Source organism: Rhamphochromis longiceps, linkage group LG19, assembly GCF_057381845.1.
Source record: "Rhamphochromis longiceps isolate RC_006_pf linkage group LG19, R_longiceps_female_GT1.1, whole genome shotgun sequence".
NCBI lineage: Eukaryota > Metazoa > Chordata > Actinopteri > Cichliformes > Cichlidae > Rhamphochromis > Rhamphochromis longiceps.
In genome coordinates, this window is record NC_140575.1 from 32,742,631 (window position 1) to 32,766,706 (window position 24,076).

The 24,076-nt window shown below is 43.7% G+C and overlaps 3 protein-coding genes across 8 annotated transcripts; all 3 read left to right on the top strand.

Annotated features, from left to right (window-relative positions):
• Positions 1–644: 644 nt before the first annotated feature.
• On the top strand, positions 645–15,120 carry LOC146647196 (inverted formin-2). Of its 6 annotated transcripts, XM_085391887.1 has the most exons (23): positions 645–846; positions 4,377–4,787; positions 5,353–5,468; positions 5,552–5,711; positions 6,447–6,480; positions 6,764–6,905; positions 7,110–7,242; positions 7,465–8,046; positions 8,436–8,581; positions 8,718–8,779; positions 8,855–8,957; positions 9,065–9,150; positions 9,254–9,354; positions 10,611–10,681; positions 10,764–10,871; positions 10,974–11,044; positions 11,144–11,264; positions 11,377–11,541; positions 11,819–11,921; positions 12,028–12,180; positions 12,473–13,297; positions 13,591–13,644; positions 14,351–15,120. In XM_085391887.1, the coding sequence occupies exons 2-22, from the start codon at positions 4,391–4,393 to the stop codon at positions 13,641–13,643; spliced, it is 3,732 nt and encodes a 1,243-aa protein (XP_085248013.1). In that variant the 5' UTR covers positions 645–846; positions 4,377–4,390; the 3' UTR covers position 13,644; positions 14,351–15,120. The 6 variants fall into 6 exon arrangements, 5 of the variants coding, with proteins under 5 accessions (XP_085248013.1, XP_085248014.1, XP_085248011.1 ...); XR_014908838.1 differs by having other exon boundaries at positions 12,473–13,644; XM_085391888.1 differs by lacking the exon at positions 13,591–13,644.
• A 230-nt stretch (positions 15,121–15,350) lies between these two features.
• adss1 (adenylosuccinate synthase 1) lies at positions 15,351–19,501 on the top strand. Its single transcript, XM_085391892.1, has 13 exons — positions 15,351–15,599; positions 16,448–16,550; positions 16,636–16,698; positions 16,777–16,827; positions 16,980–17,046; positions 17,171–17,278; positions 17,371–17,452; positions 17,542–17,668; positions 17,785–17,939; positions 18,478–18,602; positions 18,740–18,837; positions 18,937–19,086; positions 19,178–19,501. Exons 1-13 carry the CDS (start codon positions 15,411–15,413, stop codon positions 19,228–19,230), a joined length of 1,371 nt encoding a protein of 456 aa, XP_085248018.1. The 5' UTR covers positions 15,351–15,410; the 3' UTR covers positions 19,231–19,501.
• A 296-nt stretch (positions 19,502–19,797) lies between these two features.
• siva1 (SIVA1, apoptosis-inducing factor) lies at positions 19,798–23,627 on the top strand. Its single transcript, XM_085390989.1, has 4 exons — positions 19,798–19,994; positions 20,280–20,450; positions 21,768–21,921; positions 23,422–23,627. The coding sequence occupies exons 1-4, from the start codon at positions 19,874–19,876 to the stop codon at positions 23,468–23,470; spliced, it is 495 nt and encodes a 164-aa protein (XP_085247115.1). The 5' UTR covers positions 19,798–19,873; the 3' UTR covers positions 23,471–23,627.
• Positions 23,628–24,076: the final 449 nt, after the last annotated feature.

Consider the following 24,076-nt stretch of genomic DNA (forward strand, 5'->3'; position numbering starts at 1 on the left):
CTCAGTAGGGACCGGAAATCGAGTAGCTTTGGCTTAAAAATAAAACATCGAGAGCCTTTTACCCATCCACGTTAGTATTTTTAACAGCATTTAAAACCGTATATAATAATAATAATAATAATAATGATTGGATTTATATAGCGCTTTTCAAGGCACCCAAAGCGCTTTACAATACCACTATTCATTCACTCTCACATTCATACACTGGATATACACGTATTCTGATCATAAACTGCAGGCATACGATATGGAGATAGTTCTCTTTCTGTTAGTGTGTAATTTTCTGCCAACTAAAAGTCATCTCAAGACTAAATTTTGTTTGTTTCTTTGTTTGTTTTTTGTACTTAAGTCACAGTGGTAGGGCAATTGTTGCTGTAAGGGCTGGCTTTGGTTTAAAAACGTCGTTTTTAATTATACAACAACAATTTTAATAACAATATTTTTAAACGATTATTATTATTATTATTATTCATTAAAATGTATTTATGTACTATTATTTTATCCTTTTTTATTATAGTGTAACCACATTTCAGGCGTTTGCGGTTTCTTCGCTGTTGAGTTTATTCTGAAAGTCCAAAGCGGATGTGTGGGCACACTAATGACGCTGCTTTGACACCGTCGCTGTTTCACAACTGTGTGGAAGCAGAGGGGCTGTAGCGACTTGAAAGGGACCATCGCATACCATGAAGGACTGACCTGCCGCACAGTGCCGATATTTTAGAGGTCCTCGTCTCGTCTTTTTTCCTCAGTAATGAGAGTCTGGATGACTGCAAAGCGCCCCCCTAAACGAGACACTGCCGAGGACGCGATTTTTGAGGTGTAGTTATATTAATGGAATAAAGGCAGGTAAGGCATCACACTCAGCCGATAGGTGATCTGTAATAGTGCGACGCCGTTTTGAGCGCCTATATGTGATGTGACGGTAGATGCTGTTATCAATGTGTTTTCTTGCGTGTTTTTCTCGCCACTCTGAGGTGACTAAGTCCCGTTATGTTTCCTGATATGTGGGAAAATCGCAGCGCAAACGGTCGGTAATAATGGAGCAGTGTGCAATGCAGGCTCTCAAAGTGACAGTGTGGAGGTAGTAACAGGCTGTCCCTTTAAAAGCCGCGCTGCCAGAGAGGCTGAAAGGCTGGAAAACAAAACAGTTTGGCCAAAAATGTCCAGCTGCAGTTTCAAGGCTGTAACTTGGACATCGCGGGTTGTCACGCGTGGCTTTAGTCAAAAATGCCGATGTTACGTGCGCGGTCAGTCTGGGGCCACACTAACACTGAATTGCGTTTTAACTCCAGAATGCGCTTGAAGACTTTACAGGCATGCCTGTCACTCCCTCGAAAAGCGGAAAGACAATCAGAGGAGGTGTGGATGTGGATGCTCCTTAAACGAGCACCAGATGTGCTCTGCTGCAATAATCATTATGTAAATACAGAGTGGAGTGGGGGGGGCAACAAGATTATTAAAGTGTGGATTAACGCTTAATTATTTGTAAATACTCAAACTCTAATTAACATCATCCATAAAGGGATTTACGTGATTTCAGCCGTAGTTTCAGTGTTTAAATGAAATAGTCTCAAATTTCATACAATTTCTGCTCAATCTGGTGTCTCAGTAGACTGTATATTGTTTATTTACTGTTTGTGATTACTGTCATACATGGCCCTGCACACAGAATCTGTGCATATGCTTCTGAGGAAATAAGTCAGTGGAGATGTCCCTGCATGTTCACAAGTGTTGAGGTTGTACTGTAGCAGTGGGCTGCTTGTGTAGGCGGCTAAACCAGAGGACCGGTGAGTAGGTTTGTCCTGATGCAGTGAATCAGCCTGCTATTAGTGGTACATGTTCTGGCAGACAAGGTCGGAAAATGAAAGTGGCTTATGTTTGAGGAGTGCAGAAAAGAATATGCTGCAAACATTAGTGCTGAGGAGCAGTTAACCAGAGGATCACTCGACGTAACTAAACTGCTAGATCTACATAGGAATTTAAGCAGCTATCTTACTTCTTTTCTTTTTATTATGCACCACTAAAAGGTGTGTCGCCTTTTTTCCTTTTATTTGTTGTTCCTTTATAGTTGCTTATCTACTGCGCGTGAATGGCTTTTGATCAGTCAGGTAATGGGAAACGGGAGTTCAGGGAGATTCTGGGTTGGCATCTAAAAGCTTTGTGTCTGAAGTAGAAAAAAAACTGTAATTTTCTATAAATAGAAATCTGAATTTGAACGAATGAATAAGTCTTGATAAGCACTGATTTCTTTTATTGAGAAATGCTGGATTTGGAGGGCCTGTGTCTGACATCAACACTGTAGATTTAATCAGGTGGGTGGGTGTATGACTTGCAAACAAGTATAGACTTTTTGTTGGCTTTAATTGATAGAGGAGTAGAGAGCACACAGGAAAGTGCAGAGAAAGCAAAGTGGAATGACACAGTGGAAATTCTCCAGGCAGGATGTTTGGGCACACTAATGACGCTGTTTTGACACCGTCTTTTGGCATCTTAGTCACCTGATCAACCAAGTGAGCACTTTTTACGTGAAACTTCAGCAGCCTTTTTACTGATTTCAGACTTTTTGTACTATACGATCATTTTTGAATTGCATGTGTTGTTTCCCTACACATCATCTCTGATGTTGCTCAGCATGTAGCCCAGATATTTGTGCTTGGATAGAATGTGTCTTAAGTCGGAAAGCACTCCTTAGAAATGAAACTAAAGCATCAAAGGAGGAACTGGAGCTGTCATACCACCAGTGTATTTATCACAAGCCAAGCTTCCTCTCCCAGGAAAGTCCTTTCCTTCCCTTCTGAAAAGTCCCCAAACTGTGCTGCCAAGTCATGCCAAGTCGCGGCACGCTTTTTCTACACACCAGCCTCTCTTTGGAAGTGTGTGAGTCAGCTGTGGAATCCACTTAACAAAATTCTCAGCGCATTTTAATGACTCCCAGTAACTTCACAGTATTCATGACTGTGAAAATTCTCCCGTTTACAGGCGTCAATTTGCAACTTTTGTTCTCCAGTTACTTTGGAAATGAGAGCAAGCTGTACCTCTGAATCAGAAAGTGTGTAAAGGATTAGTGGCCATAAGTCTTATTAGCCTGAGAAAGAGGAGGAGGAAGGGGGTTAGGGAGCATGCATCCATTTTGTGACTGATGAACACGGCCCTTTGAAGAGCATTGAGAAGGCCTATTGTAAAAGACCATTGTCTGGCTGCTTGCTGCCACGGTAACACTCTCACACTGGCAGCAGGACTGAAATGCTGCAGTCAGAAGTGACAAATGCTTTGCCAGGAGAGAAAAAAAGTGAGAAAAGAAAGGCTTCATTTTTACCTTGACTCCGCAGAGCGGATTGAAATTCAATTTGGAGGATGTTTCACAAGACAGCAGCTTTGTTCTCAGAGAAAATACCCACTTATAGGAGTCAGCGAAGACATTTGCAAGCAGTTTCGTTTACAGAGCATCTAACATGCAGAAAGCAGAGCCTTATGTTGTTGCTTAGGTTGATAAAGAGGACTGGTGAAGGCTGGAATTCCTTCCTGGCCGTTTTCCTTTCCTGACCTTTTTTGCCCTGCATTGTTTCTCCGTGCTCGCTCCGTTGTCTCGTTTGTATATCCTTTCCGTGCCAAGTGTAAAATCAACAACTGGGGACACAGGAGCCTTCTTGTGGTGGAGCAGCTAATATTGCAACTTCAAGTTTGGAAACAAAGTATTTTTAGACTTTCGGGGCAAAGTTTTCCCCTTTTTTGGATTAAACTCTTACCCTGTTGACTTTCTCCGTGTGTAGGAATGTGCCTGTGTTATTTATTTCGAGGCTCTGGTTGAGACGGATTGGTGAAAGTGGGGATTGCACTGATGGGAAAATACACCAGAAAAAGGCGACTTTTAGGGATCGTGTGTGCCCATCAGTGCGTGAGCTTCCGTCTTTGTATCAGCTCTTCACAAGCACGCCTCCCAAACGTTGCAGTTTAATTCCAGCTAACTTGGCATTTAATTTATTGTTGTTGAAAATACTGAACAGGTTATCCAAATAGCATCAAGCCTGGCTTTGTGCAGAGTTCTGATGAGCTGGCAGTCAGACTCGCTCAAGCAGGATTAAGATGGAATGTTTGGCAGAGCTGGTGATGGCCGCTGACGTATCTTTTACTCGTTTCTAAAGTGCAAAGCTGTCGTTTTCCATTCTGCTTTCGATAAAGAATAGTTTTGGCCTGTTTTCTGTGGTTTGGATAACAATGATAGCCCTCTGCCACACAAGATTACAGCATGTCGGCGCAAGCAGGCAGGCGGTATCGGCACGCTACCAACTTGCAGAATTTCCTGAGAGCTGTTTCGCTTCATCTGTACAGCACTTGCAGAACTGTAAATGTTTCTCTTTTTTTCTCCCCACCTGCAGTTTATACAGCAGCAATGTCTGGAAAATCAGATGGGAAAAAGAAGTGGGCGGCGGTCAGGGATCGCCTGGGTTCCTCGCAGGACTCTGACACTCAGCAGGAAGCCAACCTGGAGAATTCTGATCCAGAGCTGTGCATCAGACTGCTCCAAGTCCCCACTGTCGTCAACTACTCTGGGCTAAAGCGTCGCCTGGAAGGCAGCGATCAGACATGGATGGTGCAGTTCCTGGAGTTAAGCGGGCTGGATCTCCTCCTGGAGGCCCTGGACCGTCTCTCCGGGCGCGGATGCTCTCGCATTGCAGATGCTCTCCTGCAGCTCACCTGCGTCAGCTGCGTCCGAGCAGTGATGAACTCGACGGCGGGGATTCACTTCATCATAGAAAACGAGGGATACATTCGGAAGCTCTCCCAAGGTTGACCACAAATGCGCTTTCCCAGTGTCGTGTTGATGCCTCTGCTCAGTCTCACATGGAAATAAACGTTCCAGATATTTCATTGTTAAAAGTTCTTTCAAATAAAGCCGTCTCCTCTTTAATGGCAGGAGATTTGACCTTTTTTTTTCGTGTTTTATGTAACATTTGTAATATTGTGTTAAAGTGGTCATAGCTCACATGATTAAAGGGTTCTCTGTGACTCATTCTGTCAAGCTGAATTTTCCAGGCATGTCCTCAGCTTTAACATGCAGACATGAGTCATTAAGGGTCGCTTCGGGACATCCCTGAATTTGTAATGTGACAGTGTGCTGTGAATATTGGATTTCCCCACCTACAGACACATATTTATCTACAGTACAGCAACAGATCTTTAGAGGGCAAAGTTCAAGTAGTGTTGCCTCAAAGACGGCAAAACAATCCTTTTACTTTAGGTCTGGACACAAAGCGGAAAGAGTAGACACGGGGGAATTATTTTAAGGAAAACTGATATGGAAAATAGGAGAATTCATCCTTTGCTGATGTGTGCAATCATTATGCTACACAGCGTTGGACACCTCCAACACCATGGTGAAGAAGCAGGTGTTTGAGCTTCTTGCAGCCCTCAGCATGTTCTCTCTGGACGGTCATCGGCTGGCACTTGACGCCCTGGAACATTACAAGGCAAGCAGATTAAACCTGTAGAAAAGTTAGCAGAGCTCCATTCTGACTTTCCTCTCACATCTCAAATGTGGTTTCTCCTTCAGGGCGTAAAGACACAGCAGTATCGCTTCAGCGTGATTATGAACGAGCTCCAGGCCACAGATAACGTCCCTTACATGGTCACGCTCCTCAGTGTCATCAACGCTCTCATCTTTGGGACAGAGGACCTCAGGCAGCGGGATAGGATGAGAAAGGAGTTCATCGGTAGGTTTGGCTGCTCCTCAACAGTTAATTCCTTTACTGTCCTGTTATAGGAAAAGGTGACGCTGTGGGTAAACTGTTAGCTCAAAGTGAATACAAAGGGGGAAAGCAGGCCATGGGCAGGAGCGCTCATACGAATATATCTGTCACTGGGTCTGACTAAGAATATGTCTCCTGGCCTCATTCTCACTTTTACAAAATGCCTGAGAATTAAAAAATAAATAAATTCAAGCCTTTATTAGATGGTGTAATTCATTCATTTTGCACCACAAATCAGCAGAAATGAAAATATCACCACTCTCAGAATAATTGGGCAGCATTAAACCTTGAATGCAGAGTAGGCCGTTTCCTCTGAGGGCCACTAGTGTATATTCTGTGCAAACACTGGTTTAACCTTTGACTAAGTTAACAGTTATTTTAAATGAGGAACAAGTGTTAACCGCCAAGCTTCCTGAAGAGCACCACATTCATGATGGTTTGAGAAATATCCCATAGCTTCTCTCCCCCAGCATATTAGTTTTGGACCAATCAGCCACCTGATTGGTCCAATTGGTTTGGACCAATCAGCCACCTGATTGGCCACGCCTCCTTTCTGATTGTTCACCCTGACTTCCTGGAATTTCCCCCCAAACTAACATATAGTCCTGTGTGGCGGCAGGCGACACTGTTTGTAAGACATTTCATGATTTCTTGTTGTTTTACTCGGAGCTGTGTCATTTTGTGTTATTTTGCTTGCAGGGCTTCAGTTACTTGATGTTCTGCCAAAGCTGAGGTGAGCCATCCTTCTGGTGTTCACATTTGATTATTTTTTTCAGCCTCTTAATTTCCGCAATAAAGTCGCTGAGGTACATTTTTAAAGGTTCCTTTTTAAAAGCTATAATCACCGCAAGTGAAATGGTGCTTTTAGAAAAATAGTTTTGTGATGTATTTCCATTAATGGCATAAATTGGATCAAAGGTCCTTGTCAGAACTTTTTAAGGAAAAAACACTGAAAATGGGACTGAACTAAACTATGAACCGAGCTATGACTGTAATACGCGTGTGTGCGTTTGCAGGGAGCAGGAGGATGAAGACTTGATTATTCAGTGCGAAGCTTTTGAAGAGGCGATGGCTGAAGATGAGGAAGAGCTCCTGCGAGTGTATGGGGGCATTGATATGAGTAATCACCTGGAGGTTTTTACTACACTTTTTAACAAGGTGAGAAAAGCCTATTGAAATGGCTCTGTCAACTCCTCCTAATAAAAAATATAGTCCATCAAGCAGAACACTGCATGAATGCGGCTTTTCTCTCAGAAGTGTCACAGTAAAGAGAGGGATCTGTTAATAAGCTACAGATTAAAATACCTTATTATCCTTGTGCAAATTATCAAGCTTAATGTTCTTGTGGGTGTTTGTGTGCAGGTGAGCAGCTCCCCAGCCTCTCTCCAGCTGTTGTCCATCCTGCAGACGTTGCTGGTGCTGGGACCAGGGCGCCCTGACATCTGGCTGGCTCTGGAGGCCATCACTAACAGAGCCATACTGCTCGCCCAGGACTGTGAGTCAGCACAGCAGCAACAATGCTTTCACTCCAGATCAACACTTTAAAAGAGGCTAATGGCTGCTTAGTGGCCACATGGTGAAGACGAGTGATTATTCAGGCATATAGATCGCCTTGAGATGAAAGGCAGGGAGCCGGTGTTAGGATGGCTGAAAGCTTCTGTTGTAGAGTGGGAAGCTAATTCACATCGTGTGTGTGTTTTCTGGTTTTGTGCTGCAGCTCAGATGGAGTCCTGTGAGAAGATCATGCAGCGGCTGATGGTTTTTAAAAGAAAAAGCTGCGACGATCGGCACGAGGTGGACGGACTGCGGGTCAAAGTGGATAAGGCTGTGCAGACGGAGCTGGATCACCCGTACACGGAGAAGCCAAACAAAAGCACACCGTCCCCTAAAAGGCCACTGTGTACCTCTGTTCCACCGCCACCCCCACCACCCCCTCTACCGCCCTCTAAGCAGTGCCCGCCACCACCACCGCCGCCACCTCCTCCACCGCTACCTGGAGGGTTTGCTGGTCCCCCGCCACCTCCTCCATTGCCTGGAATGGCTCCCCCACCACCACCACCACCTCCTCTGCCCTTTGGACCAGGGGTCCCCCCTCCTCCCCCGCCCTTACCAGGGATGGGTGGTGGGCCACCACCGCCTCCACCTTTACCCGGCATGCCTCCTCCGCCTCCACCTCCAACAGGCATGATTGTGGCCCAGAGTAGCCTGGCCCTGGGCTGCAGCGCGCCCTCAAAGACAAGCCGCTGTCCCACTCTGAGGATGAAGAAGCTCAACTGGCAGAAACTTCGCACTGTTACTGGTAAGCGGATAAAACCTCCATTTTTTAAAATTTTTTATTTTAATCTTAATAACTGTCAAATCTCATACTAATTCTTCTGTTGCATAAATCTGTATTATCAGCTCATACAGTATAGGTCCCACATTTTTAAATAGCAATAATTATGAGGAATTTAAGCAAAGGCATTGGCTGCTGCCATCTGTGTAGTGGACAGTTGATGGGAGTGGAGCGCTGACATGAATAGCGCTCTGAGTTGTTAAACCATCCAAAATTGGGTGTTAATTAATGTGGGTGTCGAAGGCTTCCCTCAAGTTTCTGGAAGGAGAGAGATGATCACTTGGCACAATGTCCGTACAAAAGTGGAGCCGCACAAGCTCATGACGGGTTACTCTTTTCCTTCGTGCACACAGATGGTCACTCCATGTGGGCCTCGGTTCAGAAAGAGCCGCCTCCTCACGAGCCCGACTACAGCAGCATCGAGCAGCTGTTCTGCCTCCCGGTGGCCGAACACAAAGACAAGGGGGCAGCTGCTCCTGTCAAGAAGGAGCCTAAAGAGGTGTGCTTGGTCAGCTCTCGACGGTGCTCCTCGGAGCAGAAACACTCAGAAAAACACTGCTAATAAGCAGAGGCGAACAATCAGTAATCCTGTTTTTGTTCTCTTACACCCCCCTTCTCCACCCACCTTTTTATAGATCACGTTCATCGACCCAAAGAAAAGCTTGAACGTGAATATATTCCTCAAGCAGTTCAAATGGTGAGATATCAAACACACTTTTGTGATTTGATGCGTTTTGCTCGTGTTTCTACCTTTTATGTTCTCTCCGTCCAGCACAAACGAGGAGTTTGTGGGCATGATCCAGAGTGGGGATCGGACTCGGTTTGACGTGGAGGTGCTAAAACAGCTGCTTAAGCTCCTGCCAGAGAAGCATGAGGTTTGTGCTGCCAACATCCTTACCTCGAGTGTTTTTATCTGCCAATTAAGGCCCTGCTTGAGAATGATGGTGCTTTGTCTGAGTCAGTGCTTTGTGTTTTCACGTAGATGGAGAATCTGAAGTCCTACCAGGGAGAGAAAGACAAGCTGGCAAACGTCGATCGCTTCTACACCGCTCTCCTTACTGTGCCGTGGTAACCCCCCCCCCCCCCCTTCTTTTAAGTTTATTTCTGCTTTAAGTGTTGCTTGCGTGGCTGCCGTGTGCGTGACTTCTTCTCTTCTCGCTCTTCTCTTCAGTTATCAGTTGAGGATTGAGTGCATGCTTTTGTGCGAGGAAACTGCATCAGTGTTGGAGATGCTCAAACCTAAAGTCAAGCTTATGGAGGAGGCCTGCCACTGTAAGTAAACCTTAGTCCCTCACCTGTGTTCGCATGCATTCAGCTATAATTCTTAAGGGAGGGGTTCACCTTAAAATCAGTTTTCTGGCTTTTCATCAGTGTATCTGTTGAACTCTTGACTCCAATGAAAGCACATGGCACTTGCCTTGAGGATATTCAAAGCAGAAAATGTTGGATTTGTGCAACTGCAACGTCTCTTTCCAGAAATCATGATGCAGCTACTCAAAAAAAAACCAAATCCATAATTCTTATTTTGAGCAGTTTTGTGTGGGAACTATTTTCTCTCTTTACCGAGCCATCTACACCTGGAAGGGTGTCTGGCTCTGCATTCTCCGAATCATGCTGGCTTTTTGCACAATGTGTGTTTTATTGAGCACTTCTAGCCACCACATCCATCTCCGAGGTGGCTTGAAGCCAAGTGAGACAGAGTGAAGCCCACGATCCTCCGCCAGGAAAAGGGTGGAGCTGAGCTATCGTCTCATGTGGAGGAGTTCACGTATTTACAGGTTTAGTTCGTGAGTGGAGGAGTGCAGGATTGGCAAATGGATTTGCTGCACGATATGCGGTGATGCGGGCAGTGTGTTAGTCTGTTATGGTGAAGAAAGAGCTGAGTGTGAAGGCGAAGCTGTCAGCTTGATTAGTCCATCCGCATCATGTTGTCATGACTGAGCACTGTTTGTACAGGTGAGGAACGTAGTCATCCGCGTTCACTCCTCCACAGCCAGCTGAGGTGAGTGGGTGTCTGACTACGATGCTATCCGGTCGCCTCCTAGGTGAAGACGTTTTGGGCATATCCAACAGGGAGAAAGCCCGGGACACACTGGAGACATTATGTGTCTCAGCTGGCTTGGGAGTGCCTCAGGAAGAGGATAAGGCAGTGGTTTGGGGAGGAAGGAAATTGAGTAGATGGATGAATATATCCACCAGCTTAATGCGAGTAGATGGCATTACAGCCCAGGTGAGAGGAGTATCATTAATGTTTACGTCCTGTTATCTGTCACAGGCGCATGCTTCACGTGGGGATGGATGTGGGCTTCCTTCTGTTCAGTGATGACGATGCATTCACTTAAGCAAGAAAAAAGTTCCTGCACAACGAAGCTTGTCTATTTGCTAAATAACTGGGACATCATTTATGAAAATAGCACAACAGGCCTGATTGTGGAAAAATAAGGAAATTTGATTAAGGGTGAACTTTGTTTTAATTGGCTAGCTTAAAATATGTCTTATATGTTAACACAATGTCACTGGTTTCCCAGCTCTTAGAACGAGCACGCTCATGCCCAGTTTTTGCAGGCTCATCCTCGACGTGGGAAATTTTCTCAACTATGTAAGAACCTCATCCCTCATTTCTCCGTCAGTTGAGCTGACATTTAGACAGTTTGCATTTTTAATCACTGGTCCACTTTCAGGGAAGTCACACTGGGAACGCCGAGGGGTTCAAGATTAGCTCCCTGCTCAAGCTCACAGAAACCAAGGCCAACAAGAGCCGCATTACGCTGCTTCATCACATCCTGGAGGTACGCAAACCGGCCAGCAGCTACTGCAGTGTCTTTTGGGGGTTTTTTTCTCCTCGGTCATGAAATTGTTTAATCACCCATTGCATGGCTTGTTTTGCAAAGGAAGCAGAGGCAAACCACCCAGAGCTGTTGGCTCTACCGGATGAAATAGCCATATGTGAAAAGGCAGCAGGGTATGGAAATCTTTCATGCAAACTTAGTCTTAATTTTTTTTCTTCAACTATTTTGTCAAAGATTTCTAACACTTGGCGCTTGTCACCCTTGCTCCTCAGAATTAACCTGGACTCTGTTCAGTCAGAAGCCAGTGCGTTACTCAAACGGCTGAATGAGACAGCCAAGAAAGTCTCCAACTCTGCGGAGGAGGTGAAGGAGCAGTATGCAAAAGTTCTCGAGGTAAAATGTCAATCTTTGCTTTTTCTCCAAATGGCTGCAAAACTGCATAACTCGGCACTGTTTTCTTGGCAGCTGGATCCACATCCCAAATGCTTCTCTCTCTCTGCTGCAGGCAAATCTGGAGTTGTTCGGAGAATTAAACGAGAGATTCGCCGCGATTGAGACGAAAAAGGGTGAACTGGCTGTCTATTTATGTGAAGATGCCAATCAGCTGTCACTGGAGGAACTCTTCGGTACCATCAGGACTTTCCGAGGACTCTTCATCAAGGCGCTGAAGGTCAGAGGCCGCTTTGGTTGATGTCAAGCATTATGAGACAATCTTAAGAGTGTGTGTGTGTGTGTGTGTGTGTGTGTGTGTGTGTGTGTGTGTGTACTTGGCACTGTTAAATCTTCCTCTTGTGTATGGGAGGTAGTGTTTTGTTTGTAACATTTGTATCAATAAACTGTGAAAAACTAAGACATGTTAATATGCTACGGCCCAAATGACACAAAGACAAACTGCTATGTACATTTTGTACTTGCGAGATAGTGAAATCCTTCCTTAATGATAACAGGAAAACAAAACTCGGACAGAACAGGTGGCCAAGGCTGAGAAGAGAAAGAAGCAGCTGGCAGAGGAAGAGTCCAAGAGACAGAAAGGAGAGAATGGGAAAATAAGTAAGTTGTGAAGAGCGCTGTGTTCTTCTACTGTACTAGAAAATTTTGAACAAGATGTGATGTGACTATCGTGTTTCCCATGTCCTCTTTGTGCCCTTCTTTTTAGTCAAGAAAGGTTTTGTGCCGCAGAACGACGGCTGCATCATAGAAAACCTCCTGGCGGACATCAGAAAAGGTTTCAGCCTCAGAAAGACCCGGCCAAGGTGCGATTCGGAAAGCCTCCCTTCTAGTGAAATGCGTAGGGATACCTGCCCACATGGTAAGGATACGAGGCCGTGGTCTCCATCCGCAGTTCCTAGCTCCGCTCCTGATCCGCTTAACCGCGAGCCACAAAACTGCCTTGTTGGATTATTTGTGCTTCTGCACCGCCTCCCGTCTCGCTAAGTTAGCGCCATTGCTTTTTGTTTGTTTTTGTTTTTTGCTTTGTGGAGCCCATGTGAGCATTTCTTTTTATGGAGAGCCTCTAGTCGTCCTGTCTCATTGCTCGCTGCAGAACATCCCCTAACTTCAGATGTTAATTCTGTTAACTGATCGGCTGTTCTGTCCCCCAGGATCAAGTGTGAAGTCTGTAGGCGAAGAAGCCGTCGACATGGCCACCATTTCCGCTCCTACCGCGTCTCGGACAGAGGGTCGCCACAACAGCACGGGCGAGGTGAACGGCTTTATAAGCCCGTCAGAAGGGACTCTGCCGGCTCCTCAGCTGAATGCAGTGCACGACGGCACAGCCGCACCTCCAAGCACACTCCCAGGAAAGACGGCTCCAGCGGCACTCCTGGGAAGACCTACATCTCTGCAGCCAGAGAAAGATGCAGCATCACCCATAGATGTGACTCAAGCTCAGTCTCAGGTTAAAGGGGACCACCAACCATGCCTCCCCACAAATGGCTTTTCACTAGATTCAGCAGAGACCAGCGTCATCAGTCCTTCATCCCTCTCAGACTCTGACCTGCTGGAGGCTACGTTTGACGACACACCCAGCCCGGCCCCCGAGCAGCCAACGGATCTTAGCGTAAACGTTCATGTCAAAGAAATTCCAAGTACGGACACAAAGCGGAGCATGGAAAGCGATATTATGGGAGAGGGGAAAGGAAAAACTACTAATAAACCAAGCCATTTACCAGAGACTGTAGGGCAAGAGAAGTGGCACGAGGAGACCGCGTACACGGGGGCGAAAACGTCTGGCCAAGACGAGGTCGATAGTTGCAAACTTGCAGACCCCAAAAAGAGCCTGATTACGCTCGATGAAGGCATCGTGCAATGCGACGTCCAAGATGCACTGGAACCAGAAGATCTGGCATCTGTGTCCGAAGCCCTTAAGCCAGACCCAAAGAAACAGATGAAGCTCTTTAAACGAAACAAAAAGAAGAGTAATCAAGGTAACCTATCCATTCACTTCAATAAAGGCCATCTCTGGAATGCTAGCCTCTTGACGTTTCTTAAAGCGAATCCTCTGTTAGTGTTGTTTTTATTCCATTTAACATTTTATATCTTATGTATGGGCTATTTTACTATATGTGCATAAATATTTTACATGAATACATATCATTTAAATTAAATAGTATGAATGCAGCGTGCAGCATTTGTCTTGAAGATTGAATACTGAATGGATTTTTTAAAACCTGTGGTCCCTTTTTGTTTGAATGTTCTGTTTTCCGTTCTGAAACACAAGGTAACAGTGGGAAAGGACACACTAAACATAAAACAGGCTGTGTGTTGCAGTGAGGTAGGTCAAGTCGATGGGATGGCAAACCGTAAGCCGGAAATTAACTCAATCATCGTCAGAGCTTTTGTTCCAAATAACACGTCATCTGTTGGTCTAACTGGAATCTGGATCTCATTTGTCTGTGTTGTCCGACTTTTAACACACGGCCGTCTCTCTTAACGCTCTCCCAGTTTAGCTGGTTGTCGGGCTAAACTCTTGGGGTTTGTGATATCTGTTAAACTTGAGCCGGGGGGCAAAATAAAAGTATTGTCTTGTGCAATAATAACTCATCTTTAATTAGTGGTTAATCTATTGAAATTAAGTTTTCTGATCTCAAACAGCCTTGCCGTTTGTGGAGTCTCTGTGAAGCCATTGTGGACAGTTATTTCATGAAAGCTGTCACTTTTGTGTCCTCTTCTTCTTCCTCCATATATTCTTGTCCATTCTCTGAATCTGCAACGATTTAACCTGCTAACAGTCTCGTGTGCTTCTTGTAAGCTGTTTTGTTAATTAAACTTTAATTAAACATACTGTACATGATATAAAATGTATTAAAAAAATTAACTCAAACTCTGGGCATCTCTAAGCCAATAATAGTGTTTGCAAGCAAAGCGCCTCTCTGCCAAGGGCCTTTGAGCCGGCAGTGTCGCTTACAGAAATAACTGTGAAAGGTATTAAAGTACACGCTTTCATTCGCACTATTGATTTGAGCATTTGTTCTCTCTAGGTGACTCCAGAAAAAGAAAATCGAGAGGGAAAAGAAAATGCTGACTTCCGAGCAGGAGTTCAGAACAGTTTATTTTATTGGGATTCCATAATGTTGATTGGAGGATGTGGAAGTCTTCTGTGAAGCCTCATCCTGACCAAGAAGAGCGACCACATCTGAGGCTGGGATTTTTTTTTTTTTCTTCAATAAATGTTTATTTCTATAGCACCTTTCAAGACAGAATCACAAAGTGCTGCACATAAGATTACAAGTCATAAAAAGATTTAAAAAGAGAAAATAAAACAGGCAAAAAATTAACCAAAAGCAGTTTTAAAAAGATGAGTTTTGAGTTGTTGTTTTTTTTAAAACAGCGACTGAGTCTGCAGTTAATGTTTGGGGAAGAGAGTGCCACAGTGGCAAAAGCTCTATCAGCCTTAGTTCTCCTCTTAGTTTTCACGTTACCGAGTCACTTTATGTAAACTGGAGGGTTTTTGTGTTTATGAGGACTATTTTGAGGGGGAGAAAAAAAGCTAAATGTTCTTTATGTTTGTATAATTGTTGTAATATGCAGTGAATGTGTTTTTGCTATAAGCTTTGTTTATGTTTGCAGCACCCATAAAAAGATGCAGTGTTTGGTTTGAGATATTGAATCATAAAATAATACAAATCTTATGTCTTAATTTCTTTGTTAATCAAATGATCTGCGACAGGATATATGCGTATAAAGGAGAGCGAGAATGGACTGTAACTTTTAATGTTGGGTATATTTTAATAAAATTGAAGATACTGTTCGTCTGTTCTGTTTTTGATCGTCTGATTCGCATAGATGGCGGTATTGAGGCAATCTGAATCGGTTAGAGAAGCCTCAAAAAGTAATGTTTAAGCAATTCCACCTTCGTGACGGTTGTGTAAAAACTGTTATCTCGGTGCTTCAGCAGCTTTGGGGGTGATTTGTTTGAGCACAGCTACGTACTTCTGTGCGTCTGGCTCTGACATCATCGGATATGCGGTTACACATATGGCAATGCTGCTCTTGGAGACAGTTGGGTCTTCTTGAGGCGGACAGGCTCAAGGCAACACCATGTCGCTCAGCTGGTCGGGGAAAGACCAAAAAAACGCAAATCAAACCGCTGCCACCGGGCAGAAGCGACCGCGTAATGACGCGGGGAACAAAGTGACCGTGGTGCTCGGTGCGCAATGGGGAGATGAGGGGAAAGGGAAGGTCGTGGATTTACTGGCTACCGAAGCTGACATTGTCTGCAGATGTCAGGTAAACGTGTGGATTTGATTTGCCTGTGAGTGGTGCTGCTGAGTATTTTTGCATGAATTCGTGATCTCACGATAAATTCTGTGACTTGCTGGCGCCTGGTAATGTGCAACAGGTGCGAAAGCGAAAACACTCGCGCCTCCGGTATATTTAACGCGAGTGTAGCTGTGGATATTTTTCCCCACTACAATAAAGCGACGTGTTTATATTTGTGACGAATTTAAAATATGCAATAGGCAGCTGTGACAGCTCAAAACGAATGTCTTAAATACTGTCAGGCATCATGAATAAGTGCACTTTTTCGAAACCCTGACTACTCTTTAATGCTTGTAATCGACCTAACACCTCGGGTAAATTTCCTCTGACTGACTCTTTCTGATTGCATTAAATCATCAATAAAAACAGGTCCAGACAGGTCAGTCTGTGACCCGGCCTTGCATAAGACACATAACGGTCAAGAGGTCTCTTCAGCTCCAGCAGGCACGGAGAAGGCTGTCAACAGCCTGCAGTGTTGTACTACTGACAGGACTAGAACCCTGTGTTCTGAAGGCTTGAGAGCCCAACCCACCGGGCTCCAGGGGTCACATTCTCAGGCTGACATGATACATGAGAAGGCCAGGTCTTATCCAGGGGGGAACAGAGTGGAGGATCCACCAGCAACAGCCAAGTCTGTTAGTTAAAATAGATGCTCGAAAAGCTCAGGAAAGAGGGCACTTATCACTCCTCATAAAAATCAGACGGGGCATGTTAGTGTGGCTAAAAGTGATGAGGTGGCCTTGGGTGTTTGATTGTATGTCTTGCTCATTGCCAGTTACTATAATTATTAATAATAAACATTCTTTGATCCATAGGGCGGGAATAATGCAGGACACACAGTGGTGGTGGATGGGAAGGAGTACGACTTCCACCTTCTCCCCAGTGGGATCATTAACCCCAAAAGCATATCTCTTATTGGTAAAGGCTTCAATTTCTATTATTTACAGAGATGCACTATTATTCAAATATTTACCCTCACTTGCTTTTTCCCTTCATCTTCTAGGTAATGGAGTAGTTATACATCTACCTGGTTTGTTTGAAGAAGGGGATAAAAATGACAAGAAAGGTATTTTTAGCAGAAATGAGTGAAACTAGTGTGGACTCAAATTAGCATGTAATCATGTGATTTCTATTCTCTGACCAGGTCTGAAAGGCTGGGAGAAGAGACTCATTGTCTCAGACAGAGCTCACCTCGGTACATCTATGAAGATGTTCTTTGTTTCCATGTTTAAATAAATAAATAAATAAATAAATAAATAAATATATATATATATATATATATATAGCCCGTTTAATTCATCTCTTCAAGGTTGCATCTTATCGATCGTTTTTTCTGTCTCTCCACAGTGTTCGATTTCCACCAGGTTGTTGATGGCTTACAGGAAACTGAAAGACAAGCGCAAGAAGGAAAGAAGTAAGGGTAGCGATAGTGAGGAGGGCAGGACACCATTCAGAGTCAGCCTGACCCTTTCCCAAAGGACGCAACACGATAATTTATTGAATACAACACTGATCTCACACATTGTTTTACGTAATAGCATTGGAACTACCAAGAAGGGCATTGGACCTGCATACTCCAGCAAAGCATCTCGCACTGGTCTACGCGTATGTGATCTCCTGGGTGACTTCAAGGACTTCTCTACTAGGTAGGAATGGTGTGTAAAACTCAGGCAGAGGAGTCAAATCCATTTGTATACAGTGATATGTCATGGGTAACACCTCTGGTAAATCTCTTTAGATTCAAGAATCTCGTCCAACAGTATCAGTCCATGTATCCATCCTTGACGGTTGACGTTGAGGACCAGCTGAAAAAACTAAAGGTAGAAACTGATAAGAGTGATGTTATTGAGTGACTGTCTGTTATTGTTTCCAGCACTGAGACATATCTCTGTTTTCTTGCTTCATGGAGGAATTCGCTGAGAGATTGCGGCCGATGGTTAGAGACGGTGTTTATTATATGTACGAAGCTCTTCATGGCCCCCCTAAGAAAATTCTGGTTGAAGGGGCCAATGCTGCTCTGCTTGACATCGACTTTGGTAGGAGCCATAGCAATAGTTTTGTTGTTTTGCTTTTTTTTTCACTTTACTTTGGATATGGGTGATGAAAAGGGAAGAAATCGCTGCTGCTGTAATGTACAAAATTGTCTCTCTAGGAACATATCCTTTTGTGACATCATCAAACTGCACCGTGGGAGGAGCATGCACCGGTCTCGGCATCCCTCCGATGAATATTGGTGACGTGTTTGGCGTCGCGAAGGCCTACACGACCAGAGTCGGCATTGGAGCCTTCCCCACCGAACAGCTCAATGTGAGTGCCTGGTATCGCAGCAGCACTTGGCAAATCTTGTCACGCGTTTGGCTTTTGGCCTTCACGGTCTGTGTATTGTAAAAAGAGACACATGACATGTTATGTAACACGCAGATATTCAGCTTGACATATACAGTTTGTTTGTGATCCCCCAGCTGACACACAGGCAGCACGGCTGGCAGGCCTGTGTGTGAAGGGGGGGGGGGGTATTCTCACTGAGTGCAGCTGTCAAATTTTGTGAGAGACGGCTCTTTACCTCTTTTCCAGATCACATGTTCGCAGGGATAAATTTAGGGTCAGACTCTTAGTTAAGGATATATTTACTGTGTGTGCTGGGGTTAATGTTACCTGTAACGGGAACAGGCCATAGGGACTAAGGTCAAGATGTTCAAAGGGCATCCTCCAACTCGTGATGTTTTATTGTACTCGGCTGTGTGTACTTCAGGTGTACTTAATATGCATGTATTTTTATTTATTTATTTTTAGATCTTTAGGATCATAACAGGCAGAGATGTTTATTTCTTGCTTATTTCTGTAGGCAATAGGAGAGCTGCTGCAGACGAGGGGTCACGAAGTGGGTGTGACCACGGGAAGGAAGCGACGTTGCGGCTGGCTGGATCTGGTCATCGTCAGATATGCTCACATGATTAATGGTTTCACTGCGTGAGTGATTAGGACTGGTGCTCATCTGCTGCTTTGTGGTTTTTGTGTTTTATCCCACGAGCATGCCATTTTCCTGCACCGTCACACAGCCTGACACTGATTAACCGCACATGTTAAATGTGACATCTATTCAACAGCATTGCTTTGACAAAACTTGACATTCTGGATGTGCTGGATGAAATTAAAGTTGGAGTTGCCTACAAACTCAACGGGAAGAGGATTCCCCACTTTCCAGGTTGTGGAAAAGAGTAAACGATTTCCCTAATTTGATGGTCTTTGTTTAGGACTGACTGATTAAAGAGTTGGTAATAACTGGTTTCTTTTCAACACAAAGCCAACATGGACGTTTTGCAGAAAGTGGAGGTTGAATATGAGACCTTCCCAGGTTGGAAGACAGACACTTCAGCAGCTAGGAAGTGGAATGACCTCCCAGTCAAGGCACAAAACTACATCCGCTTCATTGAGAACCACATTGGAGTTCCTAGTACGTGTGAGAGAAAATAACACTCGTGTATCTCAATATAAATTTTCTCACACATAACCAAAACTCTTTGTGCTCTTTTCTCTCTTCTTAGTCAAGTGGGTTGGCGTTGGAAAGTCCAGAGAGTGCATGATCCAGATGTTTTAAGTCTTTATCCCACCCCCTTCCCTTGATGGAAGCGCTGGCAGTGTGTCATGTTGAAGCATGTTTCTCCAAGTTACCTTCACTTCATTATATAATAAACAAACATATAAGCTTTGATCCACGCTAACTGTGTTTGTTGTGTTGTAGTTAAATATCCCACTGTTTTTGTGAGTCAAAATATTGGATTTATAAATACATTTATAGCCATATCGCAAATCAAAAACGTGGATGTGTTTCCATGATCCAATAAAGAAAACGTTTTATGATAATCTGATTTCTGGAGCCCAGTCTTGCTGTTTTCAAAAAATGATATAATTGTCTATATATTACTAATTTACTGTTAGCTGAGTCCATTGGGACTGTATTGACTCCATCACAAAGATAAATTAATTTGTACATTGATTTTTTTACTCTGATTTCTAAAATTAAAATCCGTAACACACAACATTGACGACAGTCCATGAAGGCAGCATGAAAAGCATTAGTCACGTGGGAAAGTGGCGCACTTTCCGGAACGGGGGATGAGCACCCACGTGACGGTAAAACGTCCTTGTGATTGGCTCCTGTCTGCCTCCGTTTCATTTTTCCCGCAACAAACAAGTGTGGTCCTCCGTGGGAGTAAGGTACAGCACTTTTAGCAACCAAAATGACGAAACGAGCTTGTCCTTTTCCGGAAACATTTTCTTCCCAATACAAAATACACATTGGGCAACAGGAGCTGAATAATTACGGCGTGTTTGGGAACAAATACAGGCAAGAAATATACGGTAAGTCCACCTTTCTGGGTACTGTGTGGCTTCGCTGCACCGTTAGCCAATGCTAGCATCATCGTTGCGCACATACCTGTTAGGTAAGCTTGCGCTGTTAGCTTCAAGTATATCGTCCTTTTATATTAGTTTTCAAATCGCGTAGGTCACTTTGATTGTATTTGAGTGTATAGTTAAACTACACTATCGATCCTACATTGTTCATTAACTTTGCCTGCTGTTGTTGCTATGAACATTAGCTTCTTGGGTTCAACTGTAAGTGCCCCCGCTTCCATTTTCTCATAGAAAAGACGAAAAACCTACTCTTCAACGGTGCCAAGGCAGTGGTGGGCAAAATATGGACCGGAGAGGAGAAGTCCGTAGAGCATGAGCCCCCTGCATGCAGCCATACGCTTCTGAGGGGCCAGACGCTGATTGGACATGATGGCAGACTCACAAAAACAAGTGGTGCACAAGGTGAGCCTGAACTGAAACAGATGATGAAGAGTTTGAAGTCTGTAGTTGATGCACCCAGTAAAGGATAAGCAAAAATGAAAAGCAGAATTAGTTTAAATGTGTGAAAAGTAAACTATTCAGTACTGAACCAACAAGGATAGCTGACGAACCAGTCAGTTTTCAGTGCAGTGTGGTGTGTGACCATCGCCAGAGTGCTTTAGTCCAGAGTTTATGATAAGATGGGAAGCAGATATGATTATTGAGCAAAAGGTAAACAAAATACATGTGAAAACAGTGACATCTAGTGACACACTGAACCTCTTGTAAATGGAACAAAAGTAAAAGTCCATGTATGTGGTCTTTTTGAACCTATAACCTAATGAAAACTGCATGATATCTGTAAAGAAAAGTGTCTACATAGATGATCCAGAATAAAGTTTAGTTAAACTCAGCTGTAATATGTTTTAAAAGTGTGTTTTGTGAAATAAGGAAAGGGGCAGGTGCATAAATGCTTCTACTTAACTTCCATTTATTATGTTGGTGTTATTGATGACTTGTCCAACAAAATTCCTGTAAAATAAATAGAAGGTGGATGACTTTAAATTCCTGGGGTCAACCATCCAAAGCAATGGACAGTGCACAAGAAAGGTGAAGAAGAGTGTGAAGGCAGGGTGGACTGTTGGGTTATTTGTGACAGAAGGATAACAGCAAGAGTGAAAGGGAAGGTTTACAAGACGGCATTGAGACCTACTGTGCTGTAAGACAATGGCACTGGCACAAAAACAGAAGGCCAAGCTGGAGGTGGCAGAGTTAAAGACATTAAGATTTTAATTGGAAGCATCCAGGATGTAGCAGATTAGAAATGTGTAGGTCATTCTGGAGACACAGTTGAGAGGTAAGACTGAGATGGTTTGGACGTGTTCAGAGGAGGAATAGTGGATATATTGGACAAAAGGATGTTGAACAGGGAGTTATCAGGCAGAAAGAAAATGGGGAAAACCATAGAGAAAATTAATGTATGTAGTAAAGGAGGACATGCAGAGGGTTGGTGTGACAGCCGGAGATGGGGTGAGATGGAGGCTGTGGTCACTCCTAAAGGGAGCAGCCAAAAGATCTACCAGGTCGAAGAAGTTATCCTATCAGGCTTGAGTCTCTTTAAAAAGTGACATTGAAGTTTCTGAGTTCAAAGAAATGACAGATAGTCGGTTCAGTTCATGCTTTCTACCAGCAGATGTCAGCATTATTGCATGTTTGGATGCTTACTTTGGTTGCTTTTAACCTGCATGTTTTCCTAAATGCTTTGTTTCACTGTACTGTACGGATGTCTCTGCTATTTAGGTGCACCGGTGCCTGCTACACGTTGCTGTGTCTGTCAGAAGAGCCAGGGGTCCAGAACACGGTGCTCCCAGTGTGAGCGCCAGGTGTGTTCCTCCTGTAGCCGCCAGTGCTCCGGGTGCTCCAGCCTCTGTTGCTCCGTTTGCACCATCATAGAGTAAGTCACATGTCGATTTTCCTTCTCGCTCAGTGTCAGATGTGTCAGCCATTGTTTAAGTTGAAAACCTTAAAATTAAGTCACTGTTTTTATCTTATGATTCACAGCGTGCTTGTTTGCTTTCCAGACATAAAATGTACAAGTCATAATATAACTGCAACTAGTAAAGTTACCAAAACCAAGCGCATCCGTGACTGATATCCTCAGCTCAGATGTAATTCGTATAAATGCTCAAGGTAGTTACTAGGTGTGTTTTGGAAAAGCACTTGCCATGGCAGTGAAGATGTGCCTTTACATGTGTGGGCTTCAAGCTGTTATCAATCTGTTGAAGGCTTTCCTTTGTGTTCACACTAAACTGAAGACACGTCATGGTAAATGATTTCAGTTCAGTGTTTTTTGTATAATGCCAAATCACAACAACAGTTTCCTCGAGGCATTGCATTTTCATTGCGCATCTCTAGTCTTGTTGACCACACTAGGAGCTTTGCACTGCATGCCGCATTTACCCTTGTAGACACATGTTTGTACAGTACTTTTATTCTAGACATACAGCACGTTCTTGCTCTCGCACACCAATAAAAGTTCAGTCTCATCGTGATGCAACATTTCTGCAGCTGGGAATCGGTTCACCGACCTTGTGATTATTGAATGACCCGCTCTGCTTTATGAGCCTCAGCCACTGCTCATCAGTCCACACATATGTTACAATGAAATTTGTGAAATTATTTATTTTTTTGAAAGAGTTGGATTTAGTATAAATGAAAACGTACACATCCTACTTACAGTCTTCGGGACCTAAGCTCTCTTTGTTTTAGTTGTTTCCGACTCGGTGAACATTTTAGAGGGAGTGGCGGTTGAGGTGGCGAGACCGGATCAACCATGTAATTAAGGAGTCTAAATATTAATACAAGTGGCATGTTTCAGTCTTTTAATGTTCAATACGTTTACAGAACTTTGTAAAATTGTTGTCATTGTCAAGGCTTTTGCAGTGTCTCTGCTTTCTTCACACCTTCCTTCTGCCTCGTTCTCACTACAGAACTAGAAAGGCTGCATTGGTGAGGAACATGAAAGTTTCTATAAGTTTTGGGGAAACATTTGAGGAAGCTGATTCAGAGAGAGAGAGCTACAAATCAATGAGGGCAGTAAAATATTTGATGGATGAAATCCAATATTAATTTCAAGTTGTTTTAAAACATGCAAATGTGTTTTATGAAACTCATGTTGGGGATAATTGTAAGATCTGTGGTTCCCCGGTCATTCTGATCCCATGCAAATTGGGCTTAACAGGATAGTCTTTTGTTTTTTTTTTGTGGGACTGTTGTGTAGGTCACAATGCTTTCAGTACAGTCATTGAAGTTGGGATTTTTTTTCCTCATTACTATGTTCCATCAGGTTGGATTTCAAGTCATTTACAAGGTGTGCAATGGTGCAGCTGTAGGGGTAGGTCTGTATGAACACGCTCGACTTGTGTGTAAATTGTACATTTTCTCTGTTCCACAGTTACAGCGGACGATATGATGAAGTACTGTGCTGCAGCTGCTCAACGTAAAGGGAAGACCAGAGGACGAACCAGATGTTTGTATATGTAGTTGTCTCTTATGAAATATTACTGAGATTGAATTTTTATACCTTGTGTTTTTATGTGAACCAGGTGTCTTGTAAATATGTATTTCATTCTGAAATAAACTTTAACACTTTTGTATACAGCTCTTTGTGTCTGGATTGTGTTATAGTATGTGACATGACAAACGAAAACTAGAGTCGCACAGGTTGCACAGGTGTCTGTGTTTTGTGGGTACAACCATCAGCAGGTGGCAGCAAACTTCAAGTACTTGGATCAGTTCCTCTCAGACTGGGCACATCCTCTGTGGACAAACACATTTCTCTCGCTGTGCTAAACAGGCAGAGTTTCAACCTTTTAGTCAAAGTATGTAAGTTTTTGTCTGCAATGATAATGAGATTCTGATCCAGCCTCCCTTTTTTTTTTTTTTTTTTTTCTTCACAGCTGACCTTGAGGATCTCCTATCAAATGTATTTATTAAAACACAAGACCCAGAGGTTGAACAGAACCAGACCTCTGCAGCAGACGATTTGGCTGCAGTCGTCCCTGCTGGACACGACCTTGAGGCGCAGTCATCACTTTCTCTTTGGCTGC

Bases quoted from the DNA above. Each gene is read 5' to 3' on its own strand.
- adss1 (XM_085391892.1), top strand. From the start codon at position 15,411: ATGTCGCTCAGCTGGTCGGGGAAAGACCAAAAAAACGCAAATCAAACC. The intron at 17,047-17,170 runs GTAAGGGTAGCG...TTTACGTAATAG, and splicing joins CAAGCGCAAGAAGGAAAGAA to CATTGGAACTACCAAGAAGG. The intron at 17,669-17,784 runs GTAGGAGCCATA...TTGTCTCTCTAG, and splicing joins TCTGCTTGACATCGACTTTG to GAACATATCCTTTTGTGACA.
- siva1 (XM_085390989.1), top strand. From the start codon at position 19,874: ATGACGAAACGAGCTTGTCCTTTTCCGGAAACATTTTCTTCCCAATAC. The intron at 19,995-20,279 runs GTAAGTCCACCT...ATTTTCTCATAG, and splicing joins ATACAGGCAAGAAATATACG to AAAAGACGAAAAACCTACTC. The intron at 20,451-21,767 runs GTGAGCCTGAAC...TCTGCTATTTAG, and splicing joins AAAAACAAGTGGTGCACAAG to GTGCACCGGTGCCTGCTACA.
- LOC146647196 (XM_085391885.1), top strand. From the start codon at position 4,391: ATGTCTGGAAAATCAGATGGGAAAAAGAAGTGGGCGGCGGTCAGGGAT. The intron at 8,582-8,717 runs GTGTGCTTGGTC...ACCTTTTTATAG, and splicing joins TCAAGAAGGAGCCTAAAGAG to ATCACGTTCATCGACCCAAA. The intron at 10,872-10,973 runs GTACGCAAACCG...TGTTTTGCAAAG, and splicing joins TGCTTCATCACATCCTGGAG to GAAGCAGAGGCAAACCACCC.